A 16,317-nucleotide genomic window follows, 5' to 3' on the forward strand; every position below is an offset into this window, starting at 1 on the left:
AGAGATCTGTAGATATGTATTCCAAGGTTTCTCTGTTCCTCTATGCATCTCAGTATCCTACCATTCACTGGGTAGTCCCTTGCCGTCATTCACCTTCCACAATACATTAATTCATTCTTCTCCAGATTTAATTTTGTTTGTGACTTATCAAAACTTTACTCATTTCAGACATGGTGAATCAATCAGATCAGAAAACCAAATGCAAGAACAACTTACCCAAGGAACCGAGAGTGTTGGCCCACAGAGCTCCCTGCCTTGTGACCATGTTCAGGATTCTGCAAAACAAGACATTTTGGATTGAGGTCTTTAAACGTTCAAACAAGCTTGCAATGTGCAAATTTATAGTTATTTTTTGAATAAGCATCCTTAAACAAAGCTAGACCTTCCACAGCCCTTGGGAAAAAAAAGTGAAGAAACAGGCCCAGCTGATCAGAATAGCTGAGGGACATAACTGGAGGGGCGACCAGATTGGGTTTAATATGATTTGAATATGTAGCAAGGATTTGTGCTGAATGGTCAAGGGCTTGAAAGTGAGAGGGCTGCTAGAGAGAGGGAGAAGCAAGATGCATGGTGGATGGGCAGACAATACAATTGGAAAGTAAGGTGGATTAGATTGATTCACCTTGTCTGAAATGACTCCATTTTTTTGGATAATGCTATAGATGCAAATCAATCTGGAGCAACGTGAGGTAATGTATTGGGGAGGTAAACAAGGGCAAGGGAATACCCGTTGAAAAATAGGATACAGAGCTGTGTAGAGGAATAGTGGGAGTGCAAAGCCACAGATCCCTCAAGATGGCAGGGCAGCTGAGCAAGTGTTTTAAGGTGAAATTCAGTGGGAAGCTTGGGCTGATCTTGATCACAAAAGGACAGGCTCATTGGGATCAATTTCAGCTACAATCAACTGCAGAGTTTCAGGAACAATTCAACGAAACAGGCCACATGAGACACTCCAGAATGTGACAAAGACATTCTCCAAACTGAGTAACTCATTGAATCACAGTACCTTTCACCAACAGCTGATCCCATCAACAATTACATGACACAAAGTGATAGCTAAAACGGAACTGCGCCACATTTTTTGTTTATATACTGACCATTTGAGAGCAAGACAATGCGCTTCACTTTTGAAACCAAATTAAAATCAGTAGCTACAGTCAACAAAAATCACCACCACAGAAAAAGGACCAAGTAAACAAAGGCAAGGTTATAAATCAACTTTTAAAGAAATTACAGCTCCCACAGTGATGAGGAAACTCTGGTATGTGTTGGAGTCAAGGCCAGCATATCACCTTGTTAACCCAGCCACCTCACACTGTCAGATTCTGGCAGGAGGCCGATTGCTGACTTCTCCAAGTTGCTGCTACTTAGGATTAGCATCAACTTCAAAGGCACTCAGGGAGGCCTTTTCATGCGAGTCAGAACAAGTAGTTCCCTCACCATTTATTTGTACTTAGAACATTTAATGTATAGCGATTTGCTCTTTCAGTATCACCAAAAGCTCAGTTATACCAGTACCAGAAATCTGAAGCACCTGTGTTCAATGGGAAGATGTGCAGAGGTTTAAAAACCTCAAAACACCAGACTAAGGTTGCTTAAGAATCTTTTGCCTGCAGCAGGGTAACAAAAGTTTAACGTTTCTTAAACGTTATTTATTATTGTCACAAGGAGGCTTACATTAACACTGTAATAAAATTACAGTAAAAATCCTTCTGGCATCTGTTTAGGTACAACGAGGAGAATTTACTATGGCCAATGCACTTAACCAGTGCATCTTTCGGACTGGACCTGGAGAAAACTCACGCAGACACAGGGAGAATGTGCAGACTTTGCACAGACAGTGAACCAAGCCGGGAATCGAACCCGGGTCCCCGGCACTGAGGCAGCAGTGTGGTATTTGTCAACTCAACGGCAAACCGGCACGTCCATACCTCGGGATCACTTTCAGTTCCTGAATACACTGGCAACCCATAGTAGCCAGGCAGCTGTGAGTGGGTTTTCACTTAACCTCACTGGTCTTATGGTGGACATAGGGGTGGGTCAGGGACAGTGGAGCGGGAGGCAATGTTGGCAAGAGGGCAAACACACAGATAATAATCCATTTGGCCTGATGTGTCAATACACAAGGGATCAATCATGTGTAATGTTACACTTAGTGAAACAGCTGTACAAACATTGATAGCCCACTGGCACATGCCTGATAACTCTCCCGATACTGATAACCCTCTGGCACAGAACCAGACCACCTTAAAAAAATTACATCCTTTCCTGATTTTCTATTTTTGAAATTCTAGGAACTGAACTCAAGTCGAACAAACCCCATGTACAAAGTAAGAAACATTTACAATCTTCAGCTTAGAGCAAGTGGCCAATTTTAAAGTTTTGAGGGGGAAAAATGACAAACATTTTATTATTGGTATTAACATATTCCATAAGAATATAGGACTATAATTTTCCATTTAATTTAGCCAATGGGTTATTTTGTGGGATAATATTGTTTAAGTGTTTATAGAATACCAGAGCTCTATTGGGGTGGCTAATGAAAGCCTGATAGAAACCACGTACTGCACACATCTTTAATTTTTCAGATCTCCTGTGATGAGGAGACGGACAGTATGGTGGTACAATGGTTAGCACTGCTGCCTCACAACACCAGGGACCCAGGTTCGATTCCTGGCTTGGGTCACACTCTATGCGCAATCTGCACATTCCCTGTGTGTCTGAGGGGGTTTCCCCTGGGTGCTTCAGTTTCTTTCCACAGTCCAAAAGATGTGCTGGTTAGGTGCATCGGTCATGCTAAATTCTCCCTCAGTGTACGTGAACAGATGCTGAAGTGTGGAGATTAGGGGATTTTCACAGTAACTTCATTGCAGTGTTAATGCAAGCCTCATTGTGGCACTAACAAATAAACTTTAAACATTACAGACAATATATGGCACAGAAAGAGGCTATTCCATCCAACTGATTGATGTTTAAAATCCACACACACCACCCTGCCCCTTACTACATCATTAATACTGCACACACAACACCTTGCCCCTTATTACACTGCACCAACATATCCTTCTGTTCTTTGCTCCACTACCACTACTTCATGTGGTAGCAGGTTACACATACTAACCACTCTCTGGGTGAAGAAATTTCTCCTGTACTCCTTTTTGGATTAATTAGTGACCATCTTAGATTTCTAGTCCATAGTTCAGACTCCCCATAAGTGGGAATCCCTTCAGTATTGGGCCCTTCATAATTTTAAGGGTTGATTGGTTCACTGAAGTCCTCGTTAAAATGTGAGCACTAAAGTGCAGCAGAAAGCAAATGCCACCCTGATAGGAATTCATAACACTTTATATAGGAGATTTGTTACATTTTCTTCACCCAACCTCATCCCAAGCTTCACAAATTAATTAATTCCTTGGACAGCAATTTCATAAAATTTAAAACCACAAATTCACCTGCCGATGCCATGTTTGGGAATACAGTGTTTTTCGAGAATTGAATCACAACTTTAAAAAATGCTCACCCTGCAGCTCCATTATGCTCATTTTCTTTAGATTATCCAACAATTAGAAATAAATTTATTTGTTGGGAGAGGACAGAGATGCAATCAGGAAGGGGATAATGAAGTGTTAACAGCATCTGTTACTTTGATGGAATGGACAAGAGTTACTGTTCAGAGTTTGATGTACCAGAATAACGTGAACTCACTACATGGTTTCAAGCAGCTTCCCAAAGACCAATAACATCTGAAACAAGGTTTTACAACCCAAGGGCAATTAGAATGCAATACCATTTTCAAGGAATTTTGGGAAACAATCATGTTGACAACCATAGTAACATTTGCTTTTATTGCTGAATGACTCAGTTTCCAAAGCCCCAAAAGTGGTGAGTCTTGCCAAGATATTAACACCTACAATCGGCACATTATAGACACCAGCATCTCCTCACTATGTTACAGACACTGGCATCTCCCCGAGGAGGGGAATAATAAAACATCTGAGCCAACTCTAATCCTGTCCCTAACCCACACCTACACTCATTCTTTCAAATTGGAACTGCTGGGAACAGACAGAATCATCAGCAATTCCTCCCGTCATTTCCTGAGGCGAACTGGAACAGCCCTCAGCTAATTCAGTCCAGATAATACCCAGATTTTACTAAATATAACCACAGGTCTCTGAACATTCACATAATGTCCATTTGAACTGTGAAGAACTTCCAGTGTAATTATAAAGGTGCGCATGTGATAACAAAGAACAAAAGAAAATTACAGCACAGGAACAGGCCCTTCAGCCCTCCAAGCCTGCACCAACCTTGCTGCCCATCTGAACTAAAACCCCTTACCCTTCCAGGGACATTATCTCTCTATTCCCACCCTATCCATTTATTTGTTCAGATCCCCCTTAAACGTCACTATCGTATCTGCTTCCACTACCTTCTCCGGCAGCGAGTTCCAGGCATCCACCACCCTACACGTAAAAAAAAAAGTTGCCTCGTCCATCGCCTTTAAACCTTGCCCCTCACGTTGTAAACCTATGCCCCCTGGTAGTTGACTCTTCCACCCTGGGAAAAAGCTTCTGACTATCCACTCTGTCCATGCCGTTCACAATCCTGGACATTACACAGCCACAAAAGGATTGTGCAACTTTTCCTGAAAGCTTGTTGTATGGGAATGTAGGAGTCAACTTTCATGCGACTGCTCCTGTTTCATGAGAGAAACAGTAGTTGGGTAGAGTGGATTTTATAATCATGCATGTAATCATTTTTGTTCAGCTATTTTCAAGTCATCTATAGCAGTCCTTTTAAGCACCGCTGGTTGGGTTTTTAACATCAACTACCAGAAGGTTGACTGTACAATGGCACTCAAGCCACTCACTGGTACCTCAATATTGCACTTTGATCATTAACAAATTGAGAAATAACAGTAGCAAGGAGCTACATCAAGTCCAGTTCAGAACAATGTTTGAATAATAAATTATGAAGGATACAAAAAAAATTACTAAATCTGTCAAATTAGGCAGGAGAAATATATACTGAACATTAAAATACACAATAGAAGGCTGCTATGCAAACAGAGGTTTTTGGTGTTTAGTATTCTATATCATTTTAAGTACACTACAGCCCATTAACATTCTCTGCGTATAAAAAAATTAGCCCATCCAGACTGGTTAACAATGTCAAGGCTTTTTATAGACACACCAGGTCAGGATTCGATATCAATTATTCAGATGGAGATGTAAAATCCACATCAAGATGATACAGTCCAGTTGCTTTATTAGGCCATTAGTGACAGAAACTAAGCAGCATAGAACATCCTATCCTTTATTCTCCAATGAATCACAGAATCGTACACAATGGACCTTCTGTGTTGACTTTGCCAGCTTTGAAACTGCTACACAATTAGTCCCACTCTTCTGTTCTTCTCCTCACAGTCCTACAAATGTCTTCTTTTCAATTGCATAAAGAGATTCCTTTTTACAATCCAATCTGTTTCTACCAAGCTTTCAAGTGATGAATTCTAGATTACACACTGTGCATGAAAATTCACATTTTCCAGCAAATGAATAAGGATGATTAGGCCATTCAGTCCCTCAAGTCTGCTGCACCATTTAGCAGGATCAGGGCTGATCTGACACTAACCTCAAATTAACATTCTTTCTATCCCTGATAACTTATCATCCCCATGCTGACCAAAAATCCATCTACCTTTAAAATATTCAAAGATTCTGCACCAACACCTTGGTTCCAAAGATTCACAGTCCTCAGAAAACATTTTGCCACATCACAACCCCTCATTAACCGTGACCCACGGTTCTAGATTTGCCCACATCTTACTCAGGCCCATCTCCCCGGCCTATCCCTGTAACCTCAGGCATTTATCACGGTCACTTCACCTAACCTACATATCTTTTGATAACAAGGGGCAATTTAGCATGGCCAATCCACTTAACCTGCACATCTTTGGACTGTGGAAGGAACCTGGAGCACCCAGAGAAAGACCAGAATTAAACTAGGTCCTGGTGCTGAGGCAGCAGCACTAACCGGGATGGCACTACTGCCTCAGAGGACCAAGGCCCCAGGTTTGATTCCCGGATTGGTTCACTGTCTGTGTGGAGTCTGCACATTTTCCTCGTGTCTGAGTGGGTTTCCTCCATGTGTTCAGTTTCCTCCCACAGTCCGGAAGACATGCTAACCATGCATTGCCCATATTAAATTCTCCTTTGGTGTACTGAACAGGCATTGAAGCATGGCGACTAGGGGATTTTCACAATAACTTAATTGCAGTGTTAATGTAAGCATACTTATGACATTAATAAACTTGAATTTTAAAATTTAAAGCACTGTGCCACCATGCCCAATACTGTACACAGTACTCTAGATGTGACTGCACACACACTATGTAACTTTCCTACTTTTTTTTTCAATTCTCCTCACAATAAGTGATATTTCTATTAGCTTTCCCATTTACTTGCTGTCTTTTGTGAATCACACAGTAAGATACCCAGATCCCTCTGCACTCAAGTTCTGCAATCTCTCACCATTTAGATAATATGCATCTCTTTTATTCTTCCTGCCAAAATGGACAATTTCACACTATCCCACATTATACTTCATTTGCCAGATCTTTATCCGCTCATTGAATCTATCTATATCTTTTGTAGCCTGCTTGTGTTCTCTTCACAACTTACTTTCCTTCCTGAACAATCTTAAACACTGACGCTTCTGCCTGCGGACACAGTCTCATTAAAGTCCTCATAATTTTAAAGGTATCAAATCTCCCATTAATTTTCTCTGCTCAAAAAGTAGAAGTATTCCAATTCTTCTCGTCTCTCAAGTCCTCATACCTGCTACCATTCTGGTAAATCTCCCTCTCAAGTTTTGATATTTGTTAAACAAAACGCTTTTTTAACAATTTTATCAATAGTCTGCTCCTGTACCCCATAAAATTCTACCATTTGATTCTGAGTGCCTCCCCTTCCAAAATATACACTTCACACATCTCCCCCTTAAATTTAATCTATTCAGCTACCATTTTGCTATCTCTTGGACTGCTACTTCCATAGAATCTCTATAGTGCAGAAGGACACTATTTGATCTATCAAGTCTACACCAACTCTTACCCAGGCTTACCCATAACCACACCTATTTACCCCACTAATCCCACTAACCTGTGTGTCTTGGAACACTAAGGGACAATTTAGTATGGCCAATCCACCTAACCTACATATCTTCGAAGTGTGGGCGGAAACCGGAGCACCTGGAGGAAATCCATGCAGACACGGGGAGAAAGTGCAAACTCCACATAGTCACCCAAGAATAACAGAATCCCTATAGTGCAGAATGAGGCCATTCAGCCCAGAGTCTACACCAACAATTTCACCCAGGACCTATCCCCATAATCCCACTTATTTACTCTGCTTGTCCCCCTGACACTCAAGGGGCAATTTAGCATGGCCAATCCACCTAAGTAAAAAGTCTGACAACACCAGGTTTTAGTCCAACCGATTTATTTGATAGTAAACTCACAAGCTTTCGAGGGGACTCCCTCTTCGTCAGGTGAATGGAGAGTTCTGGCCTCGGACAGAGCATATAAAGCACAGACAGTTTAGAGATTACTGACCAGAATGCAAATCTTTACACCTAACCTGCTGTTCAAGTCCTAAAGTGGCCGACAATGTGTGTGGAAGGAGCACTGATCACAGGTTAAAGAGATGTGTATTGTCTCCAGACAGCACAGTGAGTGAGGTTTTGCAAACCCAGGCAAGCCACGGGGGTTACAGATAGTGCGACATGAACCCAAGATCCCTGTTGAGACTGTCCTCGTGTGTGGAACTTGGCTATCAGTCTCTGCTCAGCGACTCTGCGCTGTCGTGTGTTGTGAAGACCACCTTGGAGAACACTTACCCGAAGGTCAGAGGCTGAATGCTACGACAGCGGATGAATGAACATCGCTCAACAATCACCAGGCAAGACTGTCCCCTTCCTGTTGGCGAACACTTCAGTGGTTACGGGCATTCAGCCTCTGACCTTCGGGTAAGCGTTCTCCAAGGTGGCCTTCATGACACAGCGCAGAGTTGCTGAGCAGAGACTGATAGCCAAGTTCCACACACGAGGACAGTCTCAACAGGGATCTTGGGTTCATGTCGCACTATCTGTAACCCCCGTGGCTTGCCTGGGTTTGCAAAACCTCACTCACTGTGCTGTCTGGAGACAATACACATCTCTTTAACCTGTGATCAGTGCTCCTTCCACACACATTGTCGGCCACTTTAGGACTTGAACAGCAGGTTAGGTGTAAAGATTTGCATTCTAATCAGTAATCTCTAAACTGTCTGTGCTTTATATGCTCTGTCCGAGGCCAGAACTCTCCATTCACCTGACGAAGAGGGAGTCCCCTCGAAAGCTTGTGAGTTTACTATCAAATAAATCGGTTGGACTAAAACCTGGTGTTGTCAGACTTTTTACTGTGTTTACCCCAGTCCAACGCCGGCACATCCACATCAATCCACCTAAGCCATACATCAATGTGAGAGGAAACCCACGCAGACACGGAGAACGTTCAGACTCTGCACAGTGCCCCAAGGCTGGAATTGAACCCAGGTCCCTGGCGCTGTGAGACAGCAGTGCTAACCACTATACCACTGTGCTCACTGTTTACTACATTTCCAAGTCTGTTGTAAGTGGTCTGTCAGGACAAACCTTTCCCCCAGGTCTCAGCATTTGGAATCAGCAAAGTTAATGTAATTTTTTAAGATTAAAAGATGATTTAAACATCATGTGCCAACCCTGTCAGTGATCAAATGTAGATCCAACTGACAAGAAACTGCCAATTCAGCAACATGGCAAGAACACAAGGTCTGGGGGTGAAAACAAGTCCTGCCACAACTTCCTTCTGCTTTGGACAAAAAATAAAGTTTTCAAAATTCAATTTGCTCCTTCCTCATGTTTATTGTTCTCAGTTTGAGACACAGCCACAATACACACAGCTTCACCCCTTCAGCACAAGGCATGTAAGAGGGCCAGCAGACAAACAGCTCACCGCGTCAGCTTCATTACTGGCCCACAGGATATTAAATACAAACAAGCTCACTATCACTCTCTGCTTCCTTATGGAGATACCAGAATGGTATATCATGTAGGATCTCAGTTTAGTCTTGAACTGGAATAGACACAAGCTGTAGTAAAACAATGGCTAATCATCTTAATTACTGGTCTTATACACAACCTGTTAAGAAATGAACAGGAACAATGAGTTATTTTACAACATGGAAAAGCAGGGCTCAGTATCCATGTCAGGCAATAGTGGTGAGCAATAGGAGCAACAAGGAACTTTTAAAAAATATTCAAAGAATGTAATTAAACACTAGAAAAGCAAATACACACATACATGCCTCAGAGTTGTAAGGCTGTGGTTTCAAAAGAATGTGCATCACAACCTAGACTATATTATTCAGTAGCAAGTGTGTGCTACATTGCCAAAGATTTTATAAAGTAAAATTTTTTTATTAGTCACAAGTAAGGCTTACATTAGCATTGCAATGAAGTTACTGTGAAATTCCCCTAGTTGCCACACGCTAGGACCTCTTCGGGTCAATGCACCTAACCTGCATACCTTTCAGACTGTGGGAGGAAACCCACGCAGACACAGGGAGAATGTGCAAACTCCACACAGTGGAATCGAACCCAGATCCCTGGCGCTGTGAGGCAGCAGTGCTAACCACTCTGATACCCCAAAACAGATATCATCTTTTTCATTGAGATATTAAGCAGAGGACAGGCTTGCCCGTTGGTTAAGTGGACATTACAGATCCCATGGCACCTCTGGAAGAGTTCTTCTCATCTCGGTCAACATAACTCTTTCAGCCAACATTAAATGCCTAGTTATCTCTTTGGCTTTTGCGGCAATGGATTATGGAAGTAAGTCAACAGCTGTGTAATACTTGGGACACTCCATGGATGTTAAAATGCTGTATACATAGCAATTTTAAAAAAAAATGTTGATAAAGGTGACTTGTGTTCTTAATTGCCCAAATTAATGCAACTTAAGTTTGCACTGTTACTAGGCGGAGGTTGAGAAAGGGAGGATGAGTGTGCACTTATGATCATATTTATCAGGACAGACATGTTACATGAGGGAGCAGATGGAGGTACCAGATAAACATACAATTGCGCTCCACAGCATGAGGCTCTTGTTCCAATGATGTGATGATTGCTCACTCTTGTCTCACAAATACCTGCGCTTAGCTTGTGGAGTGTGTGTCCTTGCAAGGCATTCACATGGTGCAGAGGGCACACTGTCCTTCTCAATTCCACAGAGGCAGACAGAATAGTCCCTCTGTCATTTGCTGATTAAATCTATATCACCATCTTGTGGTTGAACACAATTCAGCAGCTGCCCCTTCGTTCCACCAACTGCTAAATGCAGTTTATTTTGATTTTGCCAAGAGTCAGAAAAATTCCAAGAGAAAATCAAGGGTACAAAATGCAGGACTTTGTTTCATTTCTTTTTACAGAGGCCCCAAGGGATCCCAGACTCCACACCTGCTAAAATGCCACCACATAAACATGGTGAAATTAAACCAAAATGGCACTTTCCAGGGTTAGCAGCTAGGGACACTTTCACTTGGGAACAGGCTGCTTACTCTCTTGCCAAAGAAGCTGAATGGCACAAGTGGGGAATGCAGCAGATACCGTTTTTAAATAAACCAATCATCCCAGCTATATGACAGTTGGGTGCCAAAGCAAGGAGTGCCAGGGACCCAGGTTTGAGTCCAGCCTTGATGACTGGAGTCTGCATGTCCTCCTTGTGTCTGCGTGGGTTTCCTCCAGGTGCTCTGGTTTCCTCCCACAGTCCAAAGCTGTGCCGGTTAGGTGGACTGGTCTTCCAAATTGCTCCTCATTGTTCCAAGAATTATAGGTTAGGGGATTAGCAGAGCAAATGCATATGGTTAAGAGAATGGGGCAAGAGATGAGCCTGGATAAGATACTCTGTTAGAGAGCTGGCCCAGATTCAATGGGCCAAATGGCTTCCTCTGCACTGTGGGGATTCTATGAATATCCAGAACAATTTCTGAATTTAACTCCAACTGACGAACAAATTTTTATTCCAGAAATGGAAATTTGAGAAATGACGTAAGGGTTTCAAACTTCCTCTAGGTATTGCAAATTCTGCATCGAGTTAGTTTTACATACAGCTATATAGAAACTAGGAGCTGGAGTAGGCCAAATACAATGGTTGCAGTGAATTGCTTTTTGAAAATTCATTTACAAAATATGGGCATTGCTGGTTGGTCATCATTCATTTTTGAGCCGCTGCAGTCCAGGTGTAGGTACACTCACAGTGCTTGTAGAGAGAGAACTGCAGGATTTACACTCAGCGACAGTGCAGGAATAGCAATACGTTTCCAAGTCAGGAAAGCGAGGTGCTCAGAGCGGAACCTCTAGGTGATGGTTCTCCCAGGTATGTATTGACCTTGTCCTTCTAGGTTTGGAAGGTGCCAACTAAGGAATCTTAGTGACTTCCTGCAGCGCATCTTGTAGATTGTACACACTGCTGCTACTGTTCGTCAGTGGGGAAGGGAATGAGCTTTTGTGCTAGGGGTAGCAGTCAAGGGGCAGCTTTGCGCTGGATGGTATTTAGCTTCTTGAGTGTTGTTGGAATTCTACAGTCCACACCTTTGCAGACCTCCCTTATCCATTACAGTTCCACAGACAGATAGTCTCATGTGAATGGGTACTCACTGAACATTTCTGGGTTTTGACCAAGCCATATCACGAGTCTCCTTCAGTCCCAGACGGAGGCCATTTACCGCACCAATAGCAGCACCTGATGAAACAGAGAAGAACTTTTAACGATTACACAGACGCAACATCCAGGTTTATAAGCCAGTGTCAAACTCCATTCCCCAGATAAACATTCTAGAGCTGGTACTAAATGCACAAAGGAGTTAAGTCTGTATGCTGAAAGCGAGTTACTGGGGTATGAAATCCTCTTTATGCTCGCAATTAAACATCATCAGATTCAGTGAAGAGCACCCATTCATTAGACCACTAATGCAACCATCTCCACATCAATGGCAACAGCTCTGTTTGTGAACCTACCAACTCAAAACATCAGGAGCTACTCTGCACTATGATGCGACTGTCACTGGAAACTGGATTTGGATTAAACTAAATGCAAGATTAGAACAAAGAACAACCCAGCACGGGAAACAGGCCCTTCGGCCCAACGAGCCCGCGCCGCCGCATCCTCCTACACCTACCCTGCCCTGTGTGTATGTGAGTGGAACCCCTAACTTAGCCAGATTCAGGGGAGAATAGTGTCAATTTGGTATACCAATCAGCCTAATAGCACATCTTTGGGGTGTGGGAGGAAACCGGAGCGCCCGGAGGAAACCCACACAACCACAGGGAGAATGCGCAAACTCCCACAGAGGCCCAAATCCATGTATCTGCACAGCTAGCAGTGCTAGTCACTGAGCTGTTGCGGTGCCCGTCTGCTGGTCCAGGATTAAGCACACACACCGACACGTAACCGTGAATAATGCAGATCTCTGACATTCACCTGGAACTGCAAACACTTCCATCCATTTACTAGACCTTTCCTTTTCTGCCAACCCTGCAGCAAGAATGGAATGAATCATGTACCTGTACAGGTTACTGCTTTTTCTGGAAAGGCAAGAGGTTAGGTGATATAGTATAACACAGTGAAGTAAAGAGCTGCCATGCATTCCCAGGTGAGGGTAACACAGCTTATGGGAAGACAAAACTCTCTCACAGTTCCACAAAATTCCCAGATTTGATGCTATGTTTTTGTTTGAACTCGATCCAGTTCTGCCTGGTTTTAAGAAGCTCTCTTTTCTTCTATATCTGCATCATTGCTACTTCACCCCATCTCTGGAATCTCACTTACAACTTGCAGACAGGACTCAGCCACGTGCTAGTTTTGAGTCCACTAGCATTAGCCGAGAGACCTTAATTAAGGTCTTATTCAACAGCAATGACTGATCTAATAACAAAACCACCAAACGTACCAGTCATACAGCAGCCACCAATTGTAAAGAATGCTAGCTCAAATCTTCCGCGAGTCTTATTGGCTCCAGTTGGTAATATAAACTCTTCTGTGTCCTGTAACAAGAAGCAGAACAAAGGTGAGAATCTGTAGACTTTATGGTGCAATTTGATCTCAAAATTCAGACAAATTGTAAGACCCCACTCTCAAACCTTTCCAGAGTAACCAGAGCTGTTAAAAATGCCACAGATTCTTCCCATTACCTCTGTCAATATACCAGAGCGTCGTTATGCATTAAGACACCAAAATCACGGTGAAGGTTTCTGCTAACAGAAAATTGGTTACAGAAATGAAAATGCATTTATGAAGTGATTTATCTTGTTTATCAGGGGATGGACATGACTAATGAAGTAGAATATGGTGAAGTATTACACATCAATCAAAATAAAATACAATGCTTAGGGTTAGGGAGACTTGAAAATTAGCAACAATAGCATATGTCAAAGCAACTTAAAACGAGCTAATGGAGTGCTGTTAGAGAAGGAGTAAATTTACAGAAGTGGGTTAAGGCTTTATGCTGCACTGGACAGACCATTCTTTTTTAAAAAGGGTACAGGAATAGCATGACCCAATCTCAAACAACAAGGAACTTAAAATTACAAAGGTGAGAGAAACACAAGCTGTATGATCTGAAAAAAGTTGTTAACAAGAGCAGAATAGGGGACCTTGTGTGGTATATAAAATATCAGGTATAAAATACAATAAAATAAACTGTGAAATGTCTTGGTAAAATAAAGATTATTGTTGCTTTAAAAGCTGTGAAAATTAATAAGATTTAAAACTGATTAAAAGTTATGGAGCACAATTTAGCAGTTAAGGGGAGGGATATACAATATTGAGCTTAATTAAAAATATACTTGAATGCCTTTGGTGGAACAGTTAACTAGGGATGAATTGCACCCCATAGTCATCCCTCAACCTGAAAACTGACGAACAGTCATCCCCTTTTAATCCAAAAACGGATCCAATAGCCACAAGTTGCAGTTCTGATTTTCAGACACAAGATGGCAATATATGTTCACTGTGCAGTGAATCCTGTCAAAATGGACATTTGCAAAACAGATTCTTACTGCCATTCAGAAATAATCTACATCAAAATAGAAACAAATTGCTTCTTAGACACTTACAAATTGCAACTAATGGACAACCTTCAATAAGCTAAGTCCAGTTACAGACTAAAACTGTATTGGGCAGGTAGGTAAGCGTTTTGGGGGAAGTGGGCAAGGGAAGAAAATGGCTTTTAGTTAATGGAAAATATTTCTACCCAATATGCACAGTGGCAGAGAAACACTATCATTGGAAATGAGTATTAACACAGCTTTACCAGAGGGAGTTTCTCTGTCGCTCTGGAGGTTGGGTAAAGAGATTTTAATGACACAAAAGCCAGAAAAGACCTGTGGGAGAAAGCAGTTTGGGAGACTATAATAGGAGCCAGAGATTAAGATTGCTGAGCAATTAGTTTTGCTTTTCCCCCTGCTTCTCCTCACGCCTGCATCAGTTCGCAGTCAGAGAGCCAGTGTAGACACGATGGGCTGAACGGCCTCCTTCTGCACTGTAGCAATTTTCTGATAACGGGCCTCATGGCTCGAGGAACATTTCACAATAGCTGCTGGGGCCAAGCTGCAAATAGAGATTCCCCAATACAGGCATCCCAACCACTAAACTATAAATTCAAGAATGGGTAGAGGTCGTGTGATCTGGCACTGCGCGATCAAACCTCCAGCAACGTCACCAATTGGATTTGGGGGGGCCGGACTCCACTAGGACATCAGGTTCTTCTGAACATCGAACAGCCCCTTACTCATCCCACCCAATACATCAAACAAGAGCAGGTGCAGGGACCAAAGGTGGAACACTAATCTCCCTGGCACTCTGGCCTAAAGAAGCAACCTTGGTCTATACAGGCAAAAGGATGGAATAACAATAAATTAGGAAATCCAACTGAAATGATATTCAGCAGTTGATTGAAATCTCAAACAAAAAAATGCTAGATAAACTCAGTAGGTCTGTGGAGAGAGAAACAGAATTAACCTTGCGAGTTTGCATGACTTCCTCGAGAGAGTGACATAGGCATGAAACATTAACTGTTTCCCTCTTCATTGATGCTGCCAGACGTGTGTGTGTGTGTGTGTGTGTGTGTGTGTGTGTGTGTGTGTGTGTGAGAGAGAGAGAGAGAGAGAGAGAAAAATTACATTTTGCTAGGAGGATTCCATAATTAGAGACAACCCCAAATGAAGGGTAAAATAGTTGGAATGCTGTGGGAGATTCGGCCATTCCTGGGACATAAGAACATAAGAAATAGGAGCAGGAGTAGGCCATCTAGCCCTTCGAGCCTGCCCCGCCATTCAATAAGATCATGGCTGATCTGTCGTGGCTCAGTTCCACATTCCCGCCCTCTCCCCATAACCCTTAATCCCCTCTCTTATCAAAAACATCTTACTGAACGTAAGAACATGAGAAAGAGGAGGAAAGCCTATTGGCCAATCAACCAGGCTCCACTGGCTGATCTGATTGGGGCCTCAACGCCACTTCCTGCCTGTCCCAAATAGCCATAGACTCCCTTGCAGACCAAAATTCGATATAACTCAGCCTTGAATATACAGAATGATACAGCCTCCCCTGCTCACTGAGGCAGAGAACTCCAAAGACCAACACCCTTAAAGAAATTCCTCATCTCCATCTTATTTTGGGGTGTCTAGATGTCGCCACGAGGGGTGACACCTCCTCAGCATCTACCCTGTCAAGTCCCCTTAATTTTATAAGTGTCAAGAAGATCACCTCTCATTCTTCCAGACTACAACAACTTATGGCTCAATCTGCTCAAACCTTCCTCATAAGACAAACCAGTTCACCTCAGGAATCAGCCTAGTGAACCTTCCCTGAAGTGCCTTCAATGCAGGTATATCACCTTAAATAAAGAGACCAAAACTGTACACAGTACTCCAGGTGCAGCAAGGCTTGTTGTAACAAGACTTTCTTATCTCCTTCTTGTAACGAAGGCCAACATTCTACTTGTCTAATTACTTGCTGCATCAGTGCACTAATCTTTTGTGATTCATGTATAATAGCACCAGATTTATCTGCACTGCAGCATTTGGTAGACTCGTTCCAATTAAAAAAATTATTTTGCTTTTCTATGCTTCCTATCAAAGTTCTAACCTCGTATTTGCCCACATTGTACTCCATCTGCCAAATTTCTGTCCACTTACTTAACCTTTGCAAATTGTGTTCTCCTTACAACTTACTTT

General features: G+C 42.5%; 1 protein-coding gene across 1 annotated transcript in view; it reads right to left on the minus strand.

The window, feature by feature from the left end:
• Nucleotides 1-16,317, minus strand: part of LOC145360551 (mitochondrial import inner membrane translocase subunit Tim23-like) — a 41,409-nt gene that overhangs the window by 12,854 nt on the left and 12,238 nt on the right. Inside the window, exons 3-5 of the mRNA XM_080215826.1 lie at nt 13,032-13,125; nt 11,740-11,824; nt 217-275 (exon numbers count right to left, since the gene is read on the minus strand). Coding sequence (XP_080071952.1) covers nt 217-275; nt 11,740-11,824; nt 13,032-13,125 — 238 coding nt within the window. The remainder of the gene's footprint in view (nt 1-216; nt 276-11,739; nt 11,825-13,031; nt 13,126-16,317) is intronic.

Source organism: Carcharhinus amblyrhynchos, chromosome 31 (genome assembly GCF_965287045.1).
Source record: "Carcharhinus amblyrhynchos chromosome 31, sCarAmb.v2.hapA, whole genome shotgun sequence".
Taxonomy (NCBI): Eukaryota; Metazoa; Chordata; class Chondrichthyes; order Carcharhiniformes; family Carcharhinidae; genus Carcharhinus; species Carcharhinus amblyrhynchos.